The 21,263-nt window shown below is 45.0% G+C and overlaps 1 protein-coding gene across 3 annotated transcripts in view; it reads right to left on the bottom strand.

Annotated features, from left to right (window-relative positions):
- Window positions 1-21,263, bottom strand: part of LOC141126634 (protein sel-1 homolog 3-like) — a 173,811-nt gene that overhangs the window by 8,970 nt on the left and 143,578 nt on the right. For all 3 annotated transcript variants that reach the window (XM_073612556.1, XM_073612558.1, XM_073612557.1), the window contains 5 exons: window positions 18,266-18,349; window positions 14,847-14,937; window positions 12,463-12,550; window positions 8,680-8,789; window positions 1,752-1,879 (listed from right to left, as the gene is read on the bottom strand). In XM_073612556.1, coding sequence (XP_073468657.1) covers window positions 1,752-1,879; window positions 8,680-8,789; window positions 12,463-12,550; window positions 14,847-14,937; window positions 18,266-18,349 — 501 coding nt within the window. The remainder of the gene's footprint in view (window positions 1-1,751; window positions 1,880-8,679; window positions 8,790-12,462; window positions 12,551-14,846; window positions 14,938-18,265; window positions 18,350-21,263) is intronic.

Below are 21,263 nucleotides of genomic sequence, written 5' to 3'. Positions count from 1 at the left end.
GCAGCTAGAAAAATCAACTGCCTGCCTACAGTATGAGAACACCAGCAACCTTCTACAGGTAGCTTTAGCTGAACACTGTGCAGAGGTAGCACTACACTAACTTGTAGCTTTAGCTGAACACTGTGAGGAGGACGCACTACACTAACTTGTAGCTTTAGATGAACACTGTGCAGAGGTCACACTAAACTAACTTGTAGCTTTAACTGAACACTGAGGAGGACACACTACACTAACTTGTAGCTTTAGCTGAACACTGAGGAGGACACACTACACTAACTTGTAGCTTTAGCTGAACACTGAGGAGGACGCACTACACTAACTGTAAATAGTCTAACTGCCTGACTGTGGTACTAACAGGATCAAAAGAACACCAGCAATTTTCTTCAGGTAGCTGTAAATACTGTAGCAAGACAAGCCTGCCTGTCAGTAGGAAGATAACAGGAACGGATGTAGCTAAACTGAATATAGTGTGTGTGTATATATATATATAATATATATATATACACACAACACCTGGGATGCATATATATACACAACACACTGTAAGTACAGCTAACTGACTGACTCACTTGCCTAATCTATCTAACTCAAATGAAACAACGCTGTCTCTCTCTCTCTCTCTCTCTCCTCTCTCTCTCTATCTCTCCTCTCTCTATCTCTCAGCATGCCCGAACACACTACACAGGGCCGCCGTGCAGGCGGCCTTATATAGTGTGGGGCGTGTTCTAAACCCCCTGAGCCATAATTGGCCATAGCCACCCTGGCTTTGGCTAATTACAGCTCTCTCTACTGACGGTGCTGTGATTGGCCAAGCATGCGGGTCATAGTACATGCTTGGCCAATCATCAGCCAGCAATGCACTGCGATGCCACAGTGAATTATGGGCCGTGACGCGCCACACAAATTTGTCGCGAACGGCCCATATCGTTCTCAATTCAACGAACGGTCGAACAGACAATGTTCAAGTTGAACATGGGTTCGACTCAAACACGAAGCTCATCCCTAGCTGTGACATATACCGCAGTGCTGTACAGAGAACACTGAGCCAGTCACATTAGTCACATTCTTATTATTAGGCACATTGTGATACAATCAGATTCCATTTACAGTCGTCCTCTTACATTTATTGAGGATTTCACACTCTGTAATATTCTACAAGGGTCAGGGTTAGGGTCAGAGATAGGGTCAGGGTTACGGTCAGGGTTAGGTGTCAGGGTCAGGATCAGGGTTGGGTTTAGGGTCAGAGTTCAGGATCAGGATTAGGGTGAAGGTCAGGATCAGGGTTGGGGGTCAGGATCAGGGGTCAGGATCAGGGTTGGGGGTCAGGATCAGGGTTCAGGATTAGGGTTAGGGGTCAGGATCAGGGATCAGAATCAGGGTTAGTAGTCAGGATCAGGGTTAGGGGTCAGGAATAGGATTAGGGGTCAGGATCAGGGTTAGGAGTCAGGATTAGAGGTCAGGGATCAGGATTAGGGTTAGCGGTCAGGATCAGGGTTAGGGGTCAGGATTAGGATTAAGGGTCAGGATTAGGGTTAGGGATCAAGGTTAGGGGTCAGGATCAGGGTTAGGGGTCAGGATTAGGATTAGCGGTCAGGATTAGGGTTAGGGATCAAGGTTAGGGGTCAGGATTAGGATTAGCGGTCAGGATTAGGATTAGGGATCAAGGTTAGGGGTCAGGATCAGGGTTAGGAACAGGGTCAGGGTTAGGTTTATGGTCAGGGTTAGGAGAAGATTCTCCGGTGACCTCTCACCTTCTGTACAGCTCTATCATGATGGTGAGGTTGTTGGCACAGACAGAACTGTTGAAGCCAAGTCTGCGTAGTGTGGAGTTGGAGAGGGAGACCCCTTCTTCCATCAGGACCCCCAGATTGTACAGACCCTGCAATAATACAAATCCAATCTCATTCACTGACTACTGAGGACAGTCTGGTGCCGCAATCCAGAGTAGGGTATCAGTCAGGGAGAAGAAAGAGTTATACAGAGTACTCCATGTCAAGCTGCAGACTGTAAAGCAAGGAAGATCCTTTCTAATATTAAAGAGGAGTAGATTCTGGAGAGAGAGACAACATCTGCCCCAGTATATTAGAGAGACCTCATATGGAATAATAGAGGTACAGAACTGGAGGACAACCAAACTGATAAGAGGCATGGAGGAGCTCATCTATGAGGAGAGATTAGAAGAAAGGAGTTTATTCTTCCTCGGGGAGAGACAATCAATCGCTCTGCAATTCTGGACATAAGAGATACGTCCTAAAATCTTCCAGAGCTTTCTTAGGACGCATCTTCTATGCGTAGCTCCCCCCCCTCTGCCTGTCATTGGGTAATATGGTGTAACAATTTATTGATTATTTCATTGATATATAGATCCACGGCCTGACCTTTCATCTGCATACATCACTAAAGGAACATGAACAATTCCTTACTTTTACATAAAAACTATTCCTGTTTAACCCCTCATTAACCCCTCATTACCCCCTTATTAATCCCCTCATTAACCCCTCATTACCCCTCATTAACCTCTCATTAACCCCTCATTAATCCCCTCATTACCCCCTTATTACTCCTCATTAACCCCCCATTATTCCCCTCATTCCCCCCTTATTACCCCTTATTAACCTCTCATTAATCCCCTCATTACCCCCTTATTACTCCTCATTAACCTCTCATTAACCCCTTATTACACCTCATTAAGCTCTCATTAATCCCCTCATTAACCTCTCATTAACCCCTCATTAATCCCCTCATTACCCCCTTATTACCCCTCATTAACCTCTCATTAACCCCTCATTAATCCCCTCATTACCCCCTTATTACCCCTCATTAACCTCTCATTAACCCCTCATTAATTCCCTCATTACCCCCTTATTACCCCTCATTAACCTCTCATTAAGCTCTCATTACCCCCTTATTACCCCTCATTAACCCTCATTAGCCCCTTATTACCCCTCATTAACCTCTCATTAACCCCTTATTACCCCTCATTAACCCCTCATTCCCCCCTTATTACCCCTCATTAACCCCTCATTAATCCCCTCATTACCCCCTTATTACCCCTCATTAACCTCTCATTAACCCCTTATTACCCCTCATTAAGCTCTCATTAATCCCCTCATTAACCTCTCATTAACCCCTCATTAATCCCCTCATTCCCCCCTTATTACCCCTCATTAACCTCTCATTACCCCCTCATTAACCCCTTATTACCCCTCATTAACCTCTCATTAACCCCTCATTAATCCCCTCATTCCCCCCTTATTACCCCTCATTAACCTCTCATTACCCCCTCATTACCCCCTCATTAACCCCTTATTACCCCTCATTAATCCCCTCATTAACCTCTTATTAACCTCTCATTAACCCCTTATTACCCCTCATTAAACTCTCATTACCCCCTCATTAACCCCTTATTAACCTCTCATTAATCCCCTCATTAACCCCTTATTACCCCCTCATTAACCTCTCATTACCCCCTCATTAACCCCTTATTACCCCTCATTAATCCCCTCATTAACCTCTTATTAACCTCTCATTAACCCCTTATTACCCCTCATTAACCTCTCATTACCACCTCATTAACCCCTTATTACCCCTCATTAACCTCTCATTAATCCCCTCATTAACCTCTCATTAACCCCCCCCCCCCCCCCCCCCCGATGTAAATGCTTTCCTGAATGAGACGCGGGTAGTTCTTAGAGGAACTACTGCCAAACAAGTGCCAATAGGGCTCTGTGATTCCCCCGAATGTATTTCCCGGTTATCTTTAGTAGTGACAAATCTATCACCAAATAAACAGGACCGTATGGGAGATAAAATATGACCTTGGTCTATTAGAGGTACACAGGTATAAGAAGGGAAGGGGTTAATTGGCATATAAATATATAATACCAAGGAACAAACTTGGTGCAAAGTCACCACAAATGAGGGCTCTCTCTGTGATTGGTGGAAAACCTCCAAATGCAGATTGGGTTATTTACAGTAAAAGCTGTGAAATCAGAGATAGCGCTAGCTTTATGATGAGAAGATTCTTTCAAATAAAGTCTGGATATGTTTCCAAATGCTAAGGATGGAAAAAGCTGCTGAGAATAGAACTACACATTGTTGATCCAGGGAGAGTCTAATTATCTTTGTGGGTCAGGAGCATCTAATTATCTTTGGGGGTCAGGGGTATCTAATTATCTTTGTATCTTTGGGGGTCAGGAGCATCTAATTATCTTTGGAGGTCAGGGGTATCTAATTATCTTTGTATCTTTGGGGGTCAGGAGCATCTAATTTTCTTTGGGGGTCAGGGGTATCTAATTACTTTGTATCTTTGGGGGTCAGGAGCATCCAATTATCTTTGGGGGTCAGGAGTATCTAATTATCTTTGGGGGTCAGGAGTATCTAATTATCTTTGTATCTTTGGGGAACAGGAGTATCTAATTATCTTTGTGGGTCAGGAGTATCTAATTATCTTTGTGGGTCAGGAGTATCTAATTATCTTTGGGGGTCAGGAGCATCTAATTATCTTTGGGGTCAGGAGTATCTAATTATCTTTGGGGGTCAGGAGCATCTAATTATCTTTGGGGTCAGGAGTATCTAATTATCTTTGGGGGTCAGGAGTATCTAATTATCTTTGTATCTTTGGGGAACAAGAGTATCTAATTATCTTTGGGGGCCAGGAGTATCTAATTATCTTTGGGGAACAGGAGTATCTAATTATCTTTTGGGGTCAAGAGCATCTAATTACCTTTGGGGGCCAGGAGCATCTAATTATCTTTGGGGTCAGGAGTATCTAATTATCTTTGGGGAAAAGGAGTATCTAATTATCTTTGGGGGTCAGGAGCATCTAATTATCTTTGGGGGTCAGGAGCATCTAATTATCTTTGGGGGCCAGGAGCATCTAATTATCTTTGGGGTCAGGAGTATCTAATTATCTTTGGGGTCGGGAGTATCTAATTATCTTTGGGGGTCAGGAGTATCTAATTATCTTTGGGGAACAGGAGTATCTAATTATCTTTGGGGGTCAGGAGCATCTAATTATCTTTGTATCTTTGGGGAACAGGAGTATCTAATTATCTTTGGGGAACAGGAGTATCTAATTATCTTTGTGGGTCAGGAGTATCTAATTATCTTTGGGGGTCAGGAGCATCTAATTATCTTTGGGGGTCAGTGGTATCTAATTATCTTTGTATCTTTGGGGGCCAGGAGTATCTAATTATCTTTGGGGAAAAGGAGTATGTAATTATCTTTGGGGTTCAGGGTTTTCAGGGTTATCTAATTATTTTTGGGGAACAGGAGTATCTAATTATCTTTGGGGGTCAAGAGCATCTAATTATCTTTGGGGGGCAGGATCATCTAATTATCTTTGGGGTCAGGAGTATCTAATTATCTTTGGGGGTCAGGAATATCTAATTATCTTTGGGGAAAGGGAGTATCTAATTATCTTTGGGGAAAGGGAGTATCTAATTATCTTTGGGGTCAGGAGTATCTAATTATCTTTGGGGTCAGGAGTATCTAATTATCTTTGGGGAAAGGGAGTATCTAATTATCTTTGGGGAAAGGGAGTATCTAATTATCTTTGGGGAGTCAGGATTATCTAATTATCTTTGTATCTTTGGGGAAAAGGAGTATCTAATTATCTTTGGGGAAAAGGAGTAGCTATTTATCTTTGGGGTTCAGGAGTGTGACAGACCAAACTGGGATGGGCTTTTCGAGGGGACTACGGCAATCCCTTCTACCTACTGATTATGGCTCATTGAGGAGACCGGGGATTTTGTCTGCTTCTCCTGGTCAGATCATGGTGAATACCTCAGTTAAGCCTCTGATCCCATGGAGAGAGCAGATCATCCTCTAATGATGGAGAGTGAGACTTTGAATAATTCTCTGGATATGGACAATAAATCTTCCCTTCTGGAGTGGATGGAAAGGTGTAATATTAATCTTGTACAGGATAATGGTCAGAGGAAATATGGTGGCCCTCCTGCAGACTGGTTTGGAGAGGCTTGTTCACTAGGGACTGAAATATTTATCAACAATATCCCTCCCGAAATCTATGAAGAGAAATTAATTCCACTTTTTCAGATTTCTGGGACATTGTATGAGCTTTGCCTCATAGATTGTTGTAGACTGGCACTGGCCAGTCTAAGGTGGGGTGGAATCACTGATTAATCAAAGCATTGTCTGGGTGGGCATTGAGTCACCTAAGCTTGTCTAGGAGACTAGTTAGCTTACTGTTTAATTAGATCACTGTTATCTACTTGCTGCTCCCTAGATGTGCTAATGAGACTACTGTTTACAGTTTGCATTGTTTAGGATAATGAGATCAAGCTCTTACCTGATCTTGTGTTGTATATATTCTGTGTGAAATTACAATAACGTGAGTTCCAGTTTGCACCTAAGCCAGTGTCGTCTAGTTCTTGGGTGCTCAGCTATAATACCCGATTTCTGGTTCCAAAAAGGAGGAAGCTGTATCTTGAGCTGGTTGCCAGGCATTCCATCACAAGGAGTATCTAATTATCTTTGGGGATCAGGAAGCAATTTTTCCTCTTAGAATAAATTGGACGGGGTTTCTACCTTCATATGATTTAGCTGTCGGTTTAAAATTTTAGTTTTTTTGCTTTTCTTCATGGCTCTCTCTTTTTTCATTATGACTAGCTCTCTATGTCATTCATATTGGTTCAGTCCAGGGACATTGGCTGGGGTTCACTGACCCGAGTGCAGTGGGTTTGTGGTCAAGATTACAGTATCTCACAAAAGTAAGTACACCCCTCAGTCACATTTGTGTAAATCTTTTCTTCTATCTTTTCATGTGACAACACTGAAGAAATGACACTTGTCTACAATGTAAAGTAGTGAGTGTACAGCTTGTATAACAGTGTAAATTTGCTGTCTCCTCAAAATAACTCAACACACAGTCATTAATGTCTAAACCGCTGGCAACAAAAGTCAGTACACCCCTAAGTGAAAATGTCCAAATTGGGCCCAAAGTCTCAATATTTTGTGTGGCCAACATTATTTTCCAGCACTGCCTTAACCCTTATGGGCATGGAGTTCACCAGAGCTTCACAGGTTGTCACTGGAGTCCTCTTCCCCTCCTCCATGATGACATCACGGAGCTGGTGGATGTTAGAGAGCTTGCGCTCCTCCACCTTCCGTTTGAGGATGCCCCACAGATGATCAATAGGGTTTAGGTCTGGAGACATGCTTGGCCAGTCCATCACCTTTACCCTCAGCTTCTTTAGCAAGGCAGTGGTGGTCTTGGAGGTGTGTTTGGGGTGGTTATCATGTTGGAATACTGCCCTGCGGTCCAGTCTCTGAAGGGAGGGGATCATGCTCTGCTTCAGTATGTCACAGTACATGTTGGCATTCATGGTTCCCTCAATGATCTGTAGCCCCCCAGTGCCGGCAGCACTCATGCATCCCCAGACCATGACACTCCCACCACCATGCTTGACTGTAGACAAGACACACTTGTCTTTGTACTTCTCACCTGGTTGCCCCCACACACGCTTGTCACCATCTGAACCAAATATGTTTATCTTGGTCTCATCAGACCACAGGACATGGTTCCAGTAATCCATGTCCTTAGTCTGCTTGTCTGCAGCAAATTGTTTGCGGACTTTCTTGTGCATCATCTTTAGAAGAGGCTTCCTTCTGGGATGACAGCCATGCAGACCAATTTGATGCAGTGTGTGGCGTATGGTCTGAGCACTGACAGGCTGACCCCCCACCCCTTCAACCTCTGCAGCAATGCTGGCAGCACTCATACGTCTATTTCCCAAAGACAACCTCTGGAGATGACGCTGAGCACGTGACCTCAACTTCTTTGGTGGACCATGGCGAGGCCTGTTCTGAGTGGAACCTGTCCTGTTACACCATTGTATGGTCTTGGCCACCGTGCTGCAGCTCAGTTTCAGGGTCTTGGCAATCTTCTTATAGCCTGGGCCATCTTTATGTAGAGTAACAATTCTTTTTTTCAGAGCCTCAGAGAGTTCTTTGCCATGAGGTGCCATGTTGTACTTCCAGTGACCAGTATGAGAGAGTGAGAGCGACAAATTTAACACACCTGAGACCTTGTAACACTAACAAGTCACATGACACCGGGGAGGGAAAATGGCTAATTGGGTCCAATTTTGACATTTTCACTTAGGGGCGCACTGACTTTTGTTTCCAGCGGTTTAGACATTAATGGCTGTGTGTTGAGTTATTTTGAGGGGACAGCAAATTTACACTGTTATACAAGCTGTACACTCACTACTTTACATTGTAGACAAGTGTCATTTCTTCAGTGTTGTCACATGAAAAGATAGAAGGAAAGATTTACACAAATGTCACTGAGGGGTGTACTCACTTTTGTCAGATACTGTATGTGGATGGTTTGCTGTGAGTCTCAGGCACGAATGTGATATCATACACAGAAGTATGATCAGACGTGGAGGTAAAGACTCATTTGTACAATAAATACTTTCAACTAATATACGGATTCTTCCATTGATTCCTAGAATGAACGTGACATCTGCGAATTCCTCTGAAGATCCAACACTCTATGAATTAGATTTATAAACTTGAAGTCCCAATTATTATAATCTACCATGAAGTCTATAACTATAGAATAATAATAAGGAGAAGAATAGAAATTCTCTGGGTGGAACACATAGAGAAGTTGTAGGATAAGGAGGACAAGGACGGACGTTTGGTTACCTGAGGCTCTCGCTGTAAAGCAGCCGCAGCATACATCTGCACCGCAGCCTGCACATCCCTCTTCCTCCGTACATGGGGGGTGTAGTAGAGATCGCCCATCTTAATCTGAGCTGTAGGAGTAAAGAAGGAATATTAGAAGATAACACAATCCTTACTTTGTATAGAATAGATGTTTTATAAAAAAGTTTGTAGTGTGAAAGATACAAAGAATGTCATTGCCTTGGAGCTGTTATCAATGAAGACCTTTGGGAATAGTGATATTGGAGTAATGCTTGGCATTCTTCTGGACTCTGATGGTAGAACAGCTCAAATCAATGCAGACCAGTGAAATGAGTGATATTGGCGCTATATAAATCCTGTATAATAATAATACTATTGGTGCAGAGTACTGGCTGAGATTCTTATGGACACCAATAGTAGAACAACAGATGGAATCAATGAGGACCAGTGGAATTGTGATATTGGTGCAGAGTACTGGCTGAGATTCTTCTGGACACCAATAGTAGAACAACAGATGGAATCAATGAGGACCAGTGGAATTGTGATATTGGTGCAGAGTACTGGCTGAAATTCTTCTGGACTCCAATAATACAACAGATGGAATCAATGAGGACCAGTGGAATTGTGATATTGGTGCAGAGTACTGGCTGAGATTCTTCTGGACACCAATAGTAGAACAACAGATGGAATCAATGAGGACCAGTGGAATTGTGATATTGGTGCAGAGTACTGGCTGAAATTCTTCTGGACTCCAATAATACAACAGATGGAATCAATGAGGACCAGTGGAATTGTGATATTGGTGCAGAGTACTGGCTGAAATTCTTCTGGACACCAATAATACAACAGATGGAATCAATGAGGACCAGTGGAATAGTGATATTGGTGCAGAGTACTGGCTGAAATTCTTCTGGACACCAATAATACAACAGATGGAATCAATGAGGACCAGTGGAATTGTGATATTGGTGCAGAGTACTGGCTGAAATTCTTCTGGAGTCCAATAATACAACAGATGGAATCAATGAGGACCAGTGGAATTGTGATATTGGTGCAGAGTACTGGCTGAAATTCTTCTGGACTCCAATAATACAACAGATGGAATCAATGAGGACCAGTGGAATTGTGATATTGGTGCAGAGTACTGGCTGAAATTCTTCTGGACACCAATAATACAACAGATGGAATCAATGAGGACCAGTGGAATTGTGATATTGGTGCAGAGTACTGGCTGAAATTCTTCTGGACTCCAATAATACAACAGATGGAATCAATGAGGACCAGTGGAATAAGTAATATTGGAGCAGAGTACTGTCCGAGATTCTTCTGGTAGAATGGCGGGAACCATTACTCTCACTTCTGGGCCCATAATTTATAACTGGACACAATTATGAGATTATCACAATAATGTTTCCTAAACGAATGAGCTAAAATTCACCCAAAGTGAATAGTCTAAGAAGGTAGCAGCTCACTTCAATTTCTAAGAAAAATTGAGATCTACCATCAAATCTGGATTATATTTGAAGGGTCCCATTGATGTGGGGGGGGGGGGTGGTCAGCATTTTCTATCTGAGCTGAAGAGCAGGAGAGATCCCTTTACTGTAAATGTATTATCTCTTTTATTGGATCCATATATTGTAACAGTTGGGTAATAGAGGATGTGATGGCTAACTGCAGATTAGTAGCAGTGCGTGTAAGTTACCATAGGCATGGACAGATATCATTGTCAGACAGGGATATGTGTGTGGGAAATGTGATTGCATAGGATTCCAGCTCACAAGATATCTCAGAAACGTGGGGCTATCACAACCATTAGAGGACACCAGATTGTATTTGAAATTTCCATCTGCCTGTGTGTGTCCAGACAGCTAGATTTTGGAGAGTCTCCCTCTAGTGGTGGCTGGTGGTAAGAGACTGTTGATGAGTGTGGTCAGGGATGACCTGTGTGTGTGGTTAGGGAGGACCTGCGTGTGGTCAGTAATGACCTGTGTGTGGTCAGTGATGACCTGTGTGTGGTCAGTGATGACCTGTGTGTGGTCAGTGATGACCTGTGTGAGTGGTTAGGGAGGACCTGCGTGTGGTCAGTAATGACCTGTGTGTGGTCAGTAATGACCTGTGTGTGGTCAGTGATGACCTGTGTGTGTGGTCAGGGATGACCTGTGTGTGGTCAGGGATGACCTGCGTGTGGTCAGGGAGGACCTGTGTGTGGTCAGGGATGACCTGCGTGTGGTCAGGGATGACCTGCGTGTGGTCAGGGAGGACCTGTGTGTGGTCAGGGAGGACCTGTGTGTGGTCAGGGAGGACCTGTGTGTGGTCAGGGAGGACCTGTGTGTGGTCAGTGATGACCTGTGTGTGGTCAGGGAGGACCTGTGTTTGGTTAGTGATGACCTAAGTATGGTCAGGGAGGACCTGTGTGTGGTCAGTGATGACCTGTGTGTGGTCAGGGAGGACCTGTGTTTGGTTAGTGATGACCTGAGTATGGTCAGTGATGACCTGTGTGTGGTCAGGGATGACCTGTGTGTGTGGTTAGGGAGGACCTGCGTGTGGTCAGTGATGACCTGCGTGTGGTCAGGGAGGACCTGTGTGTGGTCAGTGATGACCTGTGTGTGGTCGGGGAGGACCTGTGTTTGGTTAGTGATGACCTGAGTATGGTCAGGGAGGACCTGTGTGTGGTCAGTGATGACCTGTGCGTGGACAGTGATGACCTGTATGTGGTCAGTGATGACCTGTATGTGGTCAGGTAGGACCTGTGTGTGGTCAGTGATGACCTGTGTGTGGTCAGGGAGGACCTGTGTTTGGTTAGTGATGACCTGAGTATGGTCAGGGAGGACCTGAGTATGGTCAGGGAGGACCTGTGTGTGGTCAGTGATGACCTGTGTGTGGTCAGTGATGACCTGTGTGTGGTCAGTGATGACCTGTGTGTGGTCAGTGATGACCTGTGTGTGGTCAGGGAGGACCTGTGTTTGGTTAGTGATGACCTGAGTATGGTCAGGGAGGACCTGTGAATGGTCAGTGATGACCTGAGTGTGGTCAGGGAGGACCTGTGTGTGGTCAGTGATGACCTGAGTATGGTCAGGGAGGACCTGTGTGTGGTCAGTGATGACATGTGTGTGGTCAGGGAGGACCTGTGTTTGGTTAGTGATGACCTGAGTGTGGTCAGGGAGGACCTGTGTGTGGTCAGTGATGACCTGTGTGCGGTCAGGAAGGACCTGTGTTTGGTTAGTGATGACCTGAGTATGGTCAGGGAGGACCTGTGCGTGGTCAGTGATGACCTGTATGTGGTCAGGGAGGACCTGTGTGTGGTCAGTGATGACCTGTATGTGGTCAGGGAGGACCTGTGTGTGGTCAGGGAGGACCTGTGTGTGGTCAGTGATGACCTGTATGTGGTCAGGGAGGACCTGTGTGTAGGTAGTGATGACCTGAGTGTGGTCAGGGATGACATGTGTGCCGTCTTCTGCTGGAGGTGTCAGGAGCAAGGTTCCCCACCAGCCTGTGGGTGGGATGGGATCTCCCATCACAGGACACAGAGAGGGGAATCTTCAGCACGGGTTCTAACCTCTCCACACTCCATCAAAACTACAATATTTCAGGGGTAGGTTGGAGTTTTTGGGAAGTTCTCTTGTTGATAAATCATGTGACGTGAGAAAGGAAGTCACCACACTGATCATTCTACATCTTGATGACTTTGATTCTGTAAAGTAGTGAAATAGAACTGAAATTTTGGGGGGGTCCATTTTACTAGTTAATAAATATATGCCTGCTAGCTCTGTGCCGCTTACTCACCGTATGCTGGAGGCCGCTCGCTGAGTGCTGATAGGTTGTAATATTTCCACTCACAGTCAATCTGCAGATAACGGGTGACCAGACCTTCCTATTGAACGATAATAACCGGCAGTGAGCAATCACATGGAGAGAAGTCTGTCCCAATATATTATAAAGGGGTCCAATCCCAACCCCCACTGTCAGTAAATGGAACTTTCCCTGGGTGCACCTTGAGTGAATTTCCACTATTTATTGATTAATGTTTTGGGTGAAATGCCCATCAAATCTTTGATAAATGAACCCCATAGTGTTGTATGGCAAGTGTACCCACATTTAATAATAAAACAAAAAATTCTCTTCCACATGAGCAAGGCAAGAGTGCAGAACACCCAAAGAATTCCCATCCCCCTGCTTCTGTAATTGGCTCCCGCTTCTTCCCAGAAGCCTGCACAGAACTTGAAGCCAAGTTACAGCCATACCCTGCCACAGGATTGTTAGCGAGATGTCTTTAAAGTCTCTTTTGTGCATAAAGGGAACTGAGACCGCGGCTCTTTCTATTGTAACACTGCAATGTAATAATCTTATATAGAAAGAGGGCCTGCCCACTTATAACTGGCCAGACTGATTGGAATTCTGCCGGTTCTGGGGGGGCAGATGAATTATGATTGCTGTGTGGCTGTCCCTGCTAAACAGAATTTCCTTGTTTAATCCTGCTGGAAATCCGTATATCTGAGAGCTGCGTGTGTGTTGGGGATTCCTCCATCCACCTCACTTGTGTGAATGGAGGAATCTCTTACCCATCTATGGGCAGCATAAGTGCTGGCAAAGAATCACCAAAATCACCAAAATCACTGATCCCACCAATATCACCGATCTCATCAATATCACCGATCTCACCAATATCACCAAAATCACAGATAAGACCAATATCACCAATAAGACCAATATCACCGATATCACCAATAAGACCAATATCACCAATAAGACCGTTCTCACTGATAAGACCAATAAGACCCATATCACCGATATCACCAATAAAACCAATATCACTGATAAGACCAATAAGACCAATATCACCGATATCACCAATAAGACCAATATCACAGATATCACCAATAAGACCAATATCACCGATATCACCAATAAGACCAATATCACGATAAGACCAATAAGACCAATATCACCAAGATCACCAATAAGACCAATATCACCAATATTACCAATAAGACCAATATCACTGATATCACCAATAAGACCAATATCACTGATATCACCAATAAGACCAATATCACTGATATCACCAATAAGACCAATATCACTGATATCACCAATAAGACAAATATCACTGATATCACCAATAAGACCAATATCACTGATATCACCAATAAGACCAATATCACCAATATCACCAATAAGACCAATATCACTGATATCACCAATAAGACCAATATCACCAATAAGACCGTTCTCACTGATAAGACCAATAAGACCCATATCACCGATATCCCCAATAAGACCAATATCATTGATAAGACCAATAAGATCAATATCAGCAAAGTGATACATCTTGCTATAATCCTTGCAGTGATTATGTATATGGACATGTAAGTCCACTTTCACTCCAAAGTTGGCGAGGGTTGGGGGTTTGGCTGAGTTGGACTTATTCCTGCCAGTGGTGGCTGGTGGTTTTTTGTTTGGGGGGGGGGGCATTAAACAACCCCCCCGTAGCACCTCAAACCCCCCTGCTGTCTGCTGGTCCACCAGCACTTACCCCATCGGCGGTGGGGATCGTCAGGCACATCAGGGATCGACGGGCACATCGGGCAGGGAGACAGGCTGCGGTGGACATCTGGCAGCGTCTCCTGTGTCCTCTTCCTTCTGAGATCAAGGCGGCTTCCGCTGTGCATCTCCTCCCCTCCTCCTAGACGTCCAATAGGATCGCTTGACCTGTCAGCCAATCGGGAAACAGGTAACAGACCCACGCTTCCTGATTGGGGGAGAGGCAATTCAGTGTTAGAAAAGCAAATATTCATTCGCTTTTCTAACACACCTGGGTGGACTGCAGTTCACCTATTTTGAAGCCTATTGGAGCCTCTGGCCCTAATCAGGTGCTTCAAAAAACACCCCGCCGCTGTAATTCACATGCCCAGCGTCCTGAAAGGGGCCAGACGCATGAATAGGGGGTGACCACGGCGACCGTGGATGCAATGCATGAATCTATACATCATTCATATAGGTGGATGACGTGATAGAGAGGGCGGCGCCCGTGCGCCCTTAATGGACGGACCGCCCCCAATTCCTGCTATGTCCGCAATGACCGAATCCCTTTCTCTGCAGATGATAATGGCGGCCCCTTATATCTCAATGTCCTGTATAGGAGGTGGAGGCTGGGCGGCGATACTCACCGGGTCCAGTTCACAGATAAACGCCGCATTAAACTGACCAATCTCCATTCCGATTTCTGCTGCCTGGACATAATAGAGAAGAGCTGCAGACCTGGAAGAGAGAGACAATGGCGGAACCCATTATTGTCCTTCTGGAATGTTCCCCAATCTTTTCATCTGTATAAACTAATAATAGAATGTTCCTGATATGTACCATCTACTATGTGTGTCGGGGGAAGTGACCACAGGACGGCTCCGTAGGACACAGGTCAGGTATTAAGTATTAGATTCCATCGTATCCTCAGCATAATGGGAAGAAAATACAGCTAAACTCATCACTTATGCCGCGTACACACGGTCGGACTTTTCGTCTACAAAAGTCCAACGGACGCTGACGGACTAAAGCTGGCTGGTAATCCGATCGTGTGTGGGCTTCTCCGGACTTTCAACTGACTTTTTTAGCCTCAAATCCGACGGACTTTAGATTTGAAACATGCTTCAAATCTTTACGTCGTAAGTACGACGGACCCCGAAATCCGCTCGTCTGTGTGCTAGTCCGACGGACAAAAACCCATGCTAGGGCAGCTATTGGCTACTGGCTATGAACTTCCTTATTTTAGTCCGGTGTACGTCATCACGTACGAATCCGTCGGACTTTTGTGTGGTCGTGTGTAGGCAAGTCCGTTCGTAAGAAAGTCTGCCGCAAGTCCGCCGAAGGTACGTCGGAAGTATGTCGGACAGGCTGTCGGACTTTTGTAGACGAAAAGTCCGACCGTGTGTACGCGGCATAATAGTCTTTGTTCACATCTCTTGTAATGTGCGATTGGTCCTCAGCAGTCTCTTGTATTGGGCAATCAGGCATCAGTATTATGTCTATAGGGAAGGCCCTATGTCTATAGGGAAGGCTGAAGGGTCTATAGGGACAGCTAAGTGTCTTTAGGGAAGGCTGAGTGTCTGTAGAGAAGGCTGAGTGTCTATAGGGAAGGCTGAGTGTCTATAGGGAAGGCTATATGTCTATAGGGAAGGCTGAGTGTCTATAGGGAAGGCTGAGTGTCTATAGGGAAGGCTGAGTGTCTATAGGGAAGGCTTAGCATCTATAGGGAAGGCTGAGCGTCTTTAGGGAAGGTTGAGCATCTATAGGGAAGGCTGAGTGTCTATAGGGAAGGCTGAGTGTCTATAGGGAAGGCTGAGCATCTATAGGGAAGGCTGAGCGTCTTTAGGGAAGGCTGAGTGTTTATAGGGAAGGCTGAGTGTTTATAGGGAAGGCTGAGTGTTTATAGGGAAGGCTGAGCATCTATAGGGAAGGCTGAGCGTCTATAGGGAAGGCTGAGCATCTATAGGGATGGCTGAGTGTCTATAGGGATGGTTGGGTATCTATAGAAAAGGCTGAGTGTCTATAGGGGTTGGCTTAGTGTCTATAGGGAAGGCTCAGAGTCTGTAGAGAAGTCTGAGTGTCTTTACAGAAGGCTGAGTGTCTTTAGGGAAGGCTGATTGTCTATAGGGAAGGCTGAGTGTCTATAGGGAAGGCTGAGCATATATAGGGAAGGCTGAGCATATATAGGGAAGGCTGAGCATCTATAGGGATGGCTGAGTGTCTATAGGGATGGTTGGGTGTCTATAGAAAAGGCTGAGTGTCTGTAGGGAAAGCTGAGTGTCTATAGGGAAGGCTGAGTGTCTATAGGGAAGGCTGAACATCTATAGGGATGGCTGAGTGTCTATAGGGATGGTTGGGTGTCTATAGAAAAGGCTGAGTGTCTTTAGGGAAGGCTGGGTGTCTATAGGGAACGCTCAGAGTCTGTAGAGAAGGCTGAGTGTCTTTAGGGAAGGCTGAATGTCTGTAGGGAAGGCTGAGTGTTTATAGGGAAGGCTGAGTGTCTATAGGGAAAGCTGAGTGTTAATAGGAACGGCTGAACTATCGGAGAAACAGGTAGATAGACTCTTTCTGTCCTCATATAAGACTTCGATCTGTGCTAAACATCAGGAGGTGGGCTTTAAAGTACTGACTAGGTGGTATCATACTCCGGCAAAGATTCATAGAATGTTTCCCCAGTGCTCAAACCTATGCTGGAGATGTGGAGAGGAGGTTGGCTCTATGCTTCACATCTTCTTGTCCTGCCGGCTTTTGGAGCCTTACTGGAACGAAGTGTACCGTATAGTCCAAAAATTCACAGACAGACCCATACCGAAAGATCCAGCTTTCTTCCTCTTGCACCACCACGACATATCATGTAAAGTGTATAGGAAGTCCATTCTGCCCCTGTTGATCACGGCCGCTAAGGGATGCATTCCACTGTTCTGGAAGCAGACACAGCCTCCGTCGATAGCCGTCTGGTTGAGAACAGTTGCTGACATTCATGCGATGGAAAATCTGGTGGCCACCGAAAGGGGCCTTAACGAGACATTTTCTAGAAGATGGTTTTGGTGGCACGAATTTGTGTACTCTAAAGAATACGTGGGACTGGTTCAGTGAGGCTAGTCTTCTAAACACTCACTGCATAACAGGATAACTGGCAAAGCCTCTGGTCTGGGTGGGAAAATTTTTCCCTACTCCCTGTCATCCCTACCCCCCCTTCTTCCTGTGTTTTTTTTTGTTTTTGTTATGTTTGTTTTATTTTCTTCCCCCTGTTCAAATGGGACGCTGCGGGTTTCCTTCGGTCCCCTGGAGTCCTTACTACACGGTCTTTTCCATAAAAATTTGACATGCGGGATACGGAGATTCCTCTGATCGAGCAGATCACCGTCTGCGATAGAAGTATTAGATGAGATTACCATGATAACATTTTCTGAGAACCGGAATGTTCCTTGTTCTTTATGCTTCTAGATACTGATGTCATTGTATGGTCTCTGTATTTACCGCATGTTTTGCCTAAAAAAATAGGCATGGCTGAGTGTCTATAGAGAAGGCTGAGTGTCTGTAGGGAAGGCTGAGCGTCTATAGGGACGGCTGAGCATCTATAGGGACAGCTGAGCGTCTATAGGGATAGCTGAGCGTCTATAGGGGTTGGCTCAGTGTCTATAGGGAAGGCTCAGAGTCTGTAGAGAAGGCTGAGTGTCTATAGGGAAGGCTGAGTGTCTATAGGGAAGGCTGAGTGTCTATAGGGAAGGCTGAGTGTCTATAGGGAAGGCTGAGTGTCTATAAGGCTCAGAGTCTATAGGGAAGGCTCAGAGTCTGTAGAGAAGGCTGAGTGTCTATAGGGAAGGCTGAATGTCTGTAGGGAAGGCTGAGTGTCTGTAAGGAAGGTTGAGTGTCTGTAGAGAAGGCTGAGTGTCTGTAGGGAAGGCTGAGTGTCTATAGGGAAGGCTCAGTGTCTATAGGGAAGGCTCCATGACTGTAGGGAAGGCTGAGTGTCTTTAGGAAAGCTTGTATGACCTGTGCCTGGATTCCATGATAACCCAACACCACATCCAGATATATTGTCATCACCTGAACCATCTCTTACCAGGACTGATCCAAGTAATTATCCAGAGCTTTGCGTAGTACGGCTCCCAGGTACCCGTTCTGTTCTCCGGCCCACTTAGTCCACCTGACAAATTAAATGATAATTAAACTTTTCCCAGCTGTAGGTGTCTGAATTCACAAATTCAGTGAAGGTGCCAAACCTGCGTCATGCACATGTAGCACCCTCTAGTGTGAGGGTAGGCAAACTATATCCTGACTTATATTTGATCCTGTGAGTCTGTAATTGGGTCGGGTTATTAGAGTTCAGGGCAGCATGACTCATGCAGAAAGCTCTCTGGTGCTTCCCACTGGTTCTAGAATATTGGAGAAGGTTCTGGAAGCTGGAGGGCTGATGTTAGAAGGGGCTGTTCTGCAAATTTAGGGGCCCTTGGCCAAGCCCCAGGAAATGGGCCTGGCAAGGAACTAAGTGAGCCTTTAAATATTTGATGAGTCATGCTGCAAAGGGAGTTGGGTGGAAGATGGAGATGAAGTTCTGAGGGAGACTTTTGGTGGGTCTCGAGGGACCACTGCCAGGAGGGGCTCTTCCTCAGGCCCAGGGCTCAGGTGGCTGGCCTGGAAGGATCCTTCCACAGGAAAAGTTGGAGGAGGCTTTCTTGAGAGGCAGCGGGAGCCAGCAGAGGACATTGTGCGTACTGCAGCACAGGACAAGGGACAGACAGGGGTAGAGACTGCCACATGTAGCAGGATTCTCTTGAGGACAGCAGTGTGCTTAAGTCTTCTAAACCTTGCCCTGGGAAATCTCCATAGAGTCAGCCAGGTGGGCTAACATTTCCTGCAGAAGACAGAACTGGGATTAGTATCTAGAAGGGAGCTGGGGATACGTCAGGAAGCAGTCTACAGTCAATGTTGTGCTATTTCTTCAAGGGACGGAGAGTTCCTACCCTGTAAGGGGCTTTTGCATCTTTTAAGAAACTGCCAGCACTGAGGAATGAAGAATCAAGTGGAGCTGTGTACATAGGAAGGAAGCTGTCCCTAAGTGTGTAGCTACCAAGTTGGGCAATGGGCATCCCATAATTCAAATCCCCATCCAAGTTACTACCCCCTAATAAAACAAAGAACTGTTCACTATGCCTAAATGAAAGCTGAAGTTGTGTGCCTGGCTGTGTAGCTGTGGGAACCCATGACGCCTGCAGCCCCTAAGGGGGTAGAGCCACACATACAAAAGTCTATGGGGGAATTTATTGAAACTATAAGGACAATATTCTGGTGGTATGGCCCATTTTACCCTGGATAGCAGGAAGCTGAACCCTAAGGATGGAATGTTGGTGGTTTGGACACTCCATGTGACAGATTCATACAATATATCTGTTCCCGATGTGTATAGAAATCTGTCACCAACATTTGTGATGTCTTCTCTATGATTCCCCCCCAGTATATATTCCATCAGTGGCCAATCACTGAAGACACAAACCTTAGAGCCCGCCCCTTCATACAAGTCACCAATGGCTGCTTTCACATCTCTACTATGACAGTTGGCAGGTTCCATTATGGTGAAGAGTTATTAGGTAAAAACACTGATCAGCGAGAACATTCTGACCACTGACTGTATAAAATGTCAATATTTACCCCAAATATACAGTATATACTGTATACACCCTTCTGTATACACCAATCAGCCAGAACATTCTGACCACTGACTGTATAGAATGTCAATATGTACCCCAAATATACAGTATATGCTGTATACACCCTTCCCCCCCTCTGTATACACCAATCAGCGAGAACATTCTGACCACTGACTGTATAGAATGTCAATATGTACCCCAAATATACTGTATACACCCCTCTGTATACACCAATCAGCCAGAACATTCTGACCACTGACTGTATAAAATGTCAATATGTACCCCAAATATACAGTATATACTGTATACACCCCTCCCCCCTCTGTATACACCAATCAGCCAGAACATTCTGACCACTGACTGTATAAAATGTCAATATGTACCCCAAATATACAGTATATACTGTATACACCCCTCTGTATACACCAATCAGCCAGAACATTCTGGCCACTGACTGTATAAAATGTCAATATGTACCCTAAATATACAGTATATACTGTATACACCCCTCCCCCCCTCTGTATACACCAATCAGCCAGAACATTCTGACCACTGACTGTATAAAATGTCAATATGTACCCCAAATATACAGTATATACTGTATACACCCCTCTGTATACACCAATCAGCCAGAACATTCTGGCCACTGACTGTATAAAATGTCAATATGTACCCTAAATATACAGTATATACTGTATACACCCCTCCCCCCCTCTGTATACACCAATCAGCCAGAACATTCTGACCACTGACTGTATAAAATGTCAATATGTACCCCAAATATACAGTATATACTGTATACACCCCTCCCCCCCTCTGTATACACTAATCAGCCAGAACATTCTGACCACTGACAGGTAAAGTGAAAACATTGATTATATTATTATAATGGCATCTGCAAGTGGATGGGATATATTAGGCAACAAGTGAACATGTTGTTCCTGAAGTTGCTGGGTTGAAAACAGTTTATCACAGTTTGTTGTGTATGGGTCGGAGCCTAAGGAGCAGCTCTTTTCTTCCAATGCTCAGAAGCTGCTCAGCTGTCGGTTAATTATTAGCCACTCGTTGTTACCACAGTGACTCACCTGGTTACCATTAACTTACCTCTCAAGTCCAGCCTACAGCCAACCCATTTTTGCTATTTAAACAGCTAAGCTCATTTCCTCCTTGCCCTTGCGTGGTCTATGATCTCTAAATGCATTCCTTCCTGTGCTCCTGTGTATGACTTGTCCTGGCTGACTTCCCTTCTGATTCCTCTTCCTGATTTTTGCTTCTGACTATGCTGACTTCTGGTTTCTTGACCCCGGCTCATCTGATTACCGCTGTGGCATCCAAACCCTGGCTTCTGTTTTTTGACTATGTTCCTGAACTGTGTTATTTTTGCTATTTCATTAAAGGTGTGATTTTAATTGC

The sequence above is a fragment of the Aquarana catesbeiana genome, linkage group LG02 (genome assembly GCF_042186555.1).
Source record: "Aquarana catesbeiana isolate 2022-GZ linkage group LG02, ASM4218655v1, whole genome shotgun sequence".
Classification (NCBI taxonomy): domain Eukaryota; kingdom Metazoa; phylum Chordata; class Amphibia; order Anura; family Ranidae; genus Aquarana; species Aquarana catesbeiana.
The sequence above is the reverse complement of the archived record's forward strand: the minus strand, read 5'-3'. Positions and strand labels throughout refer to the sequence as shown.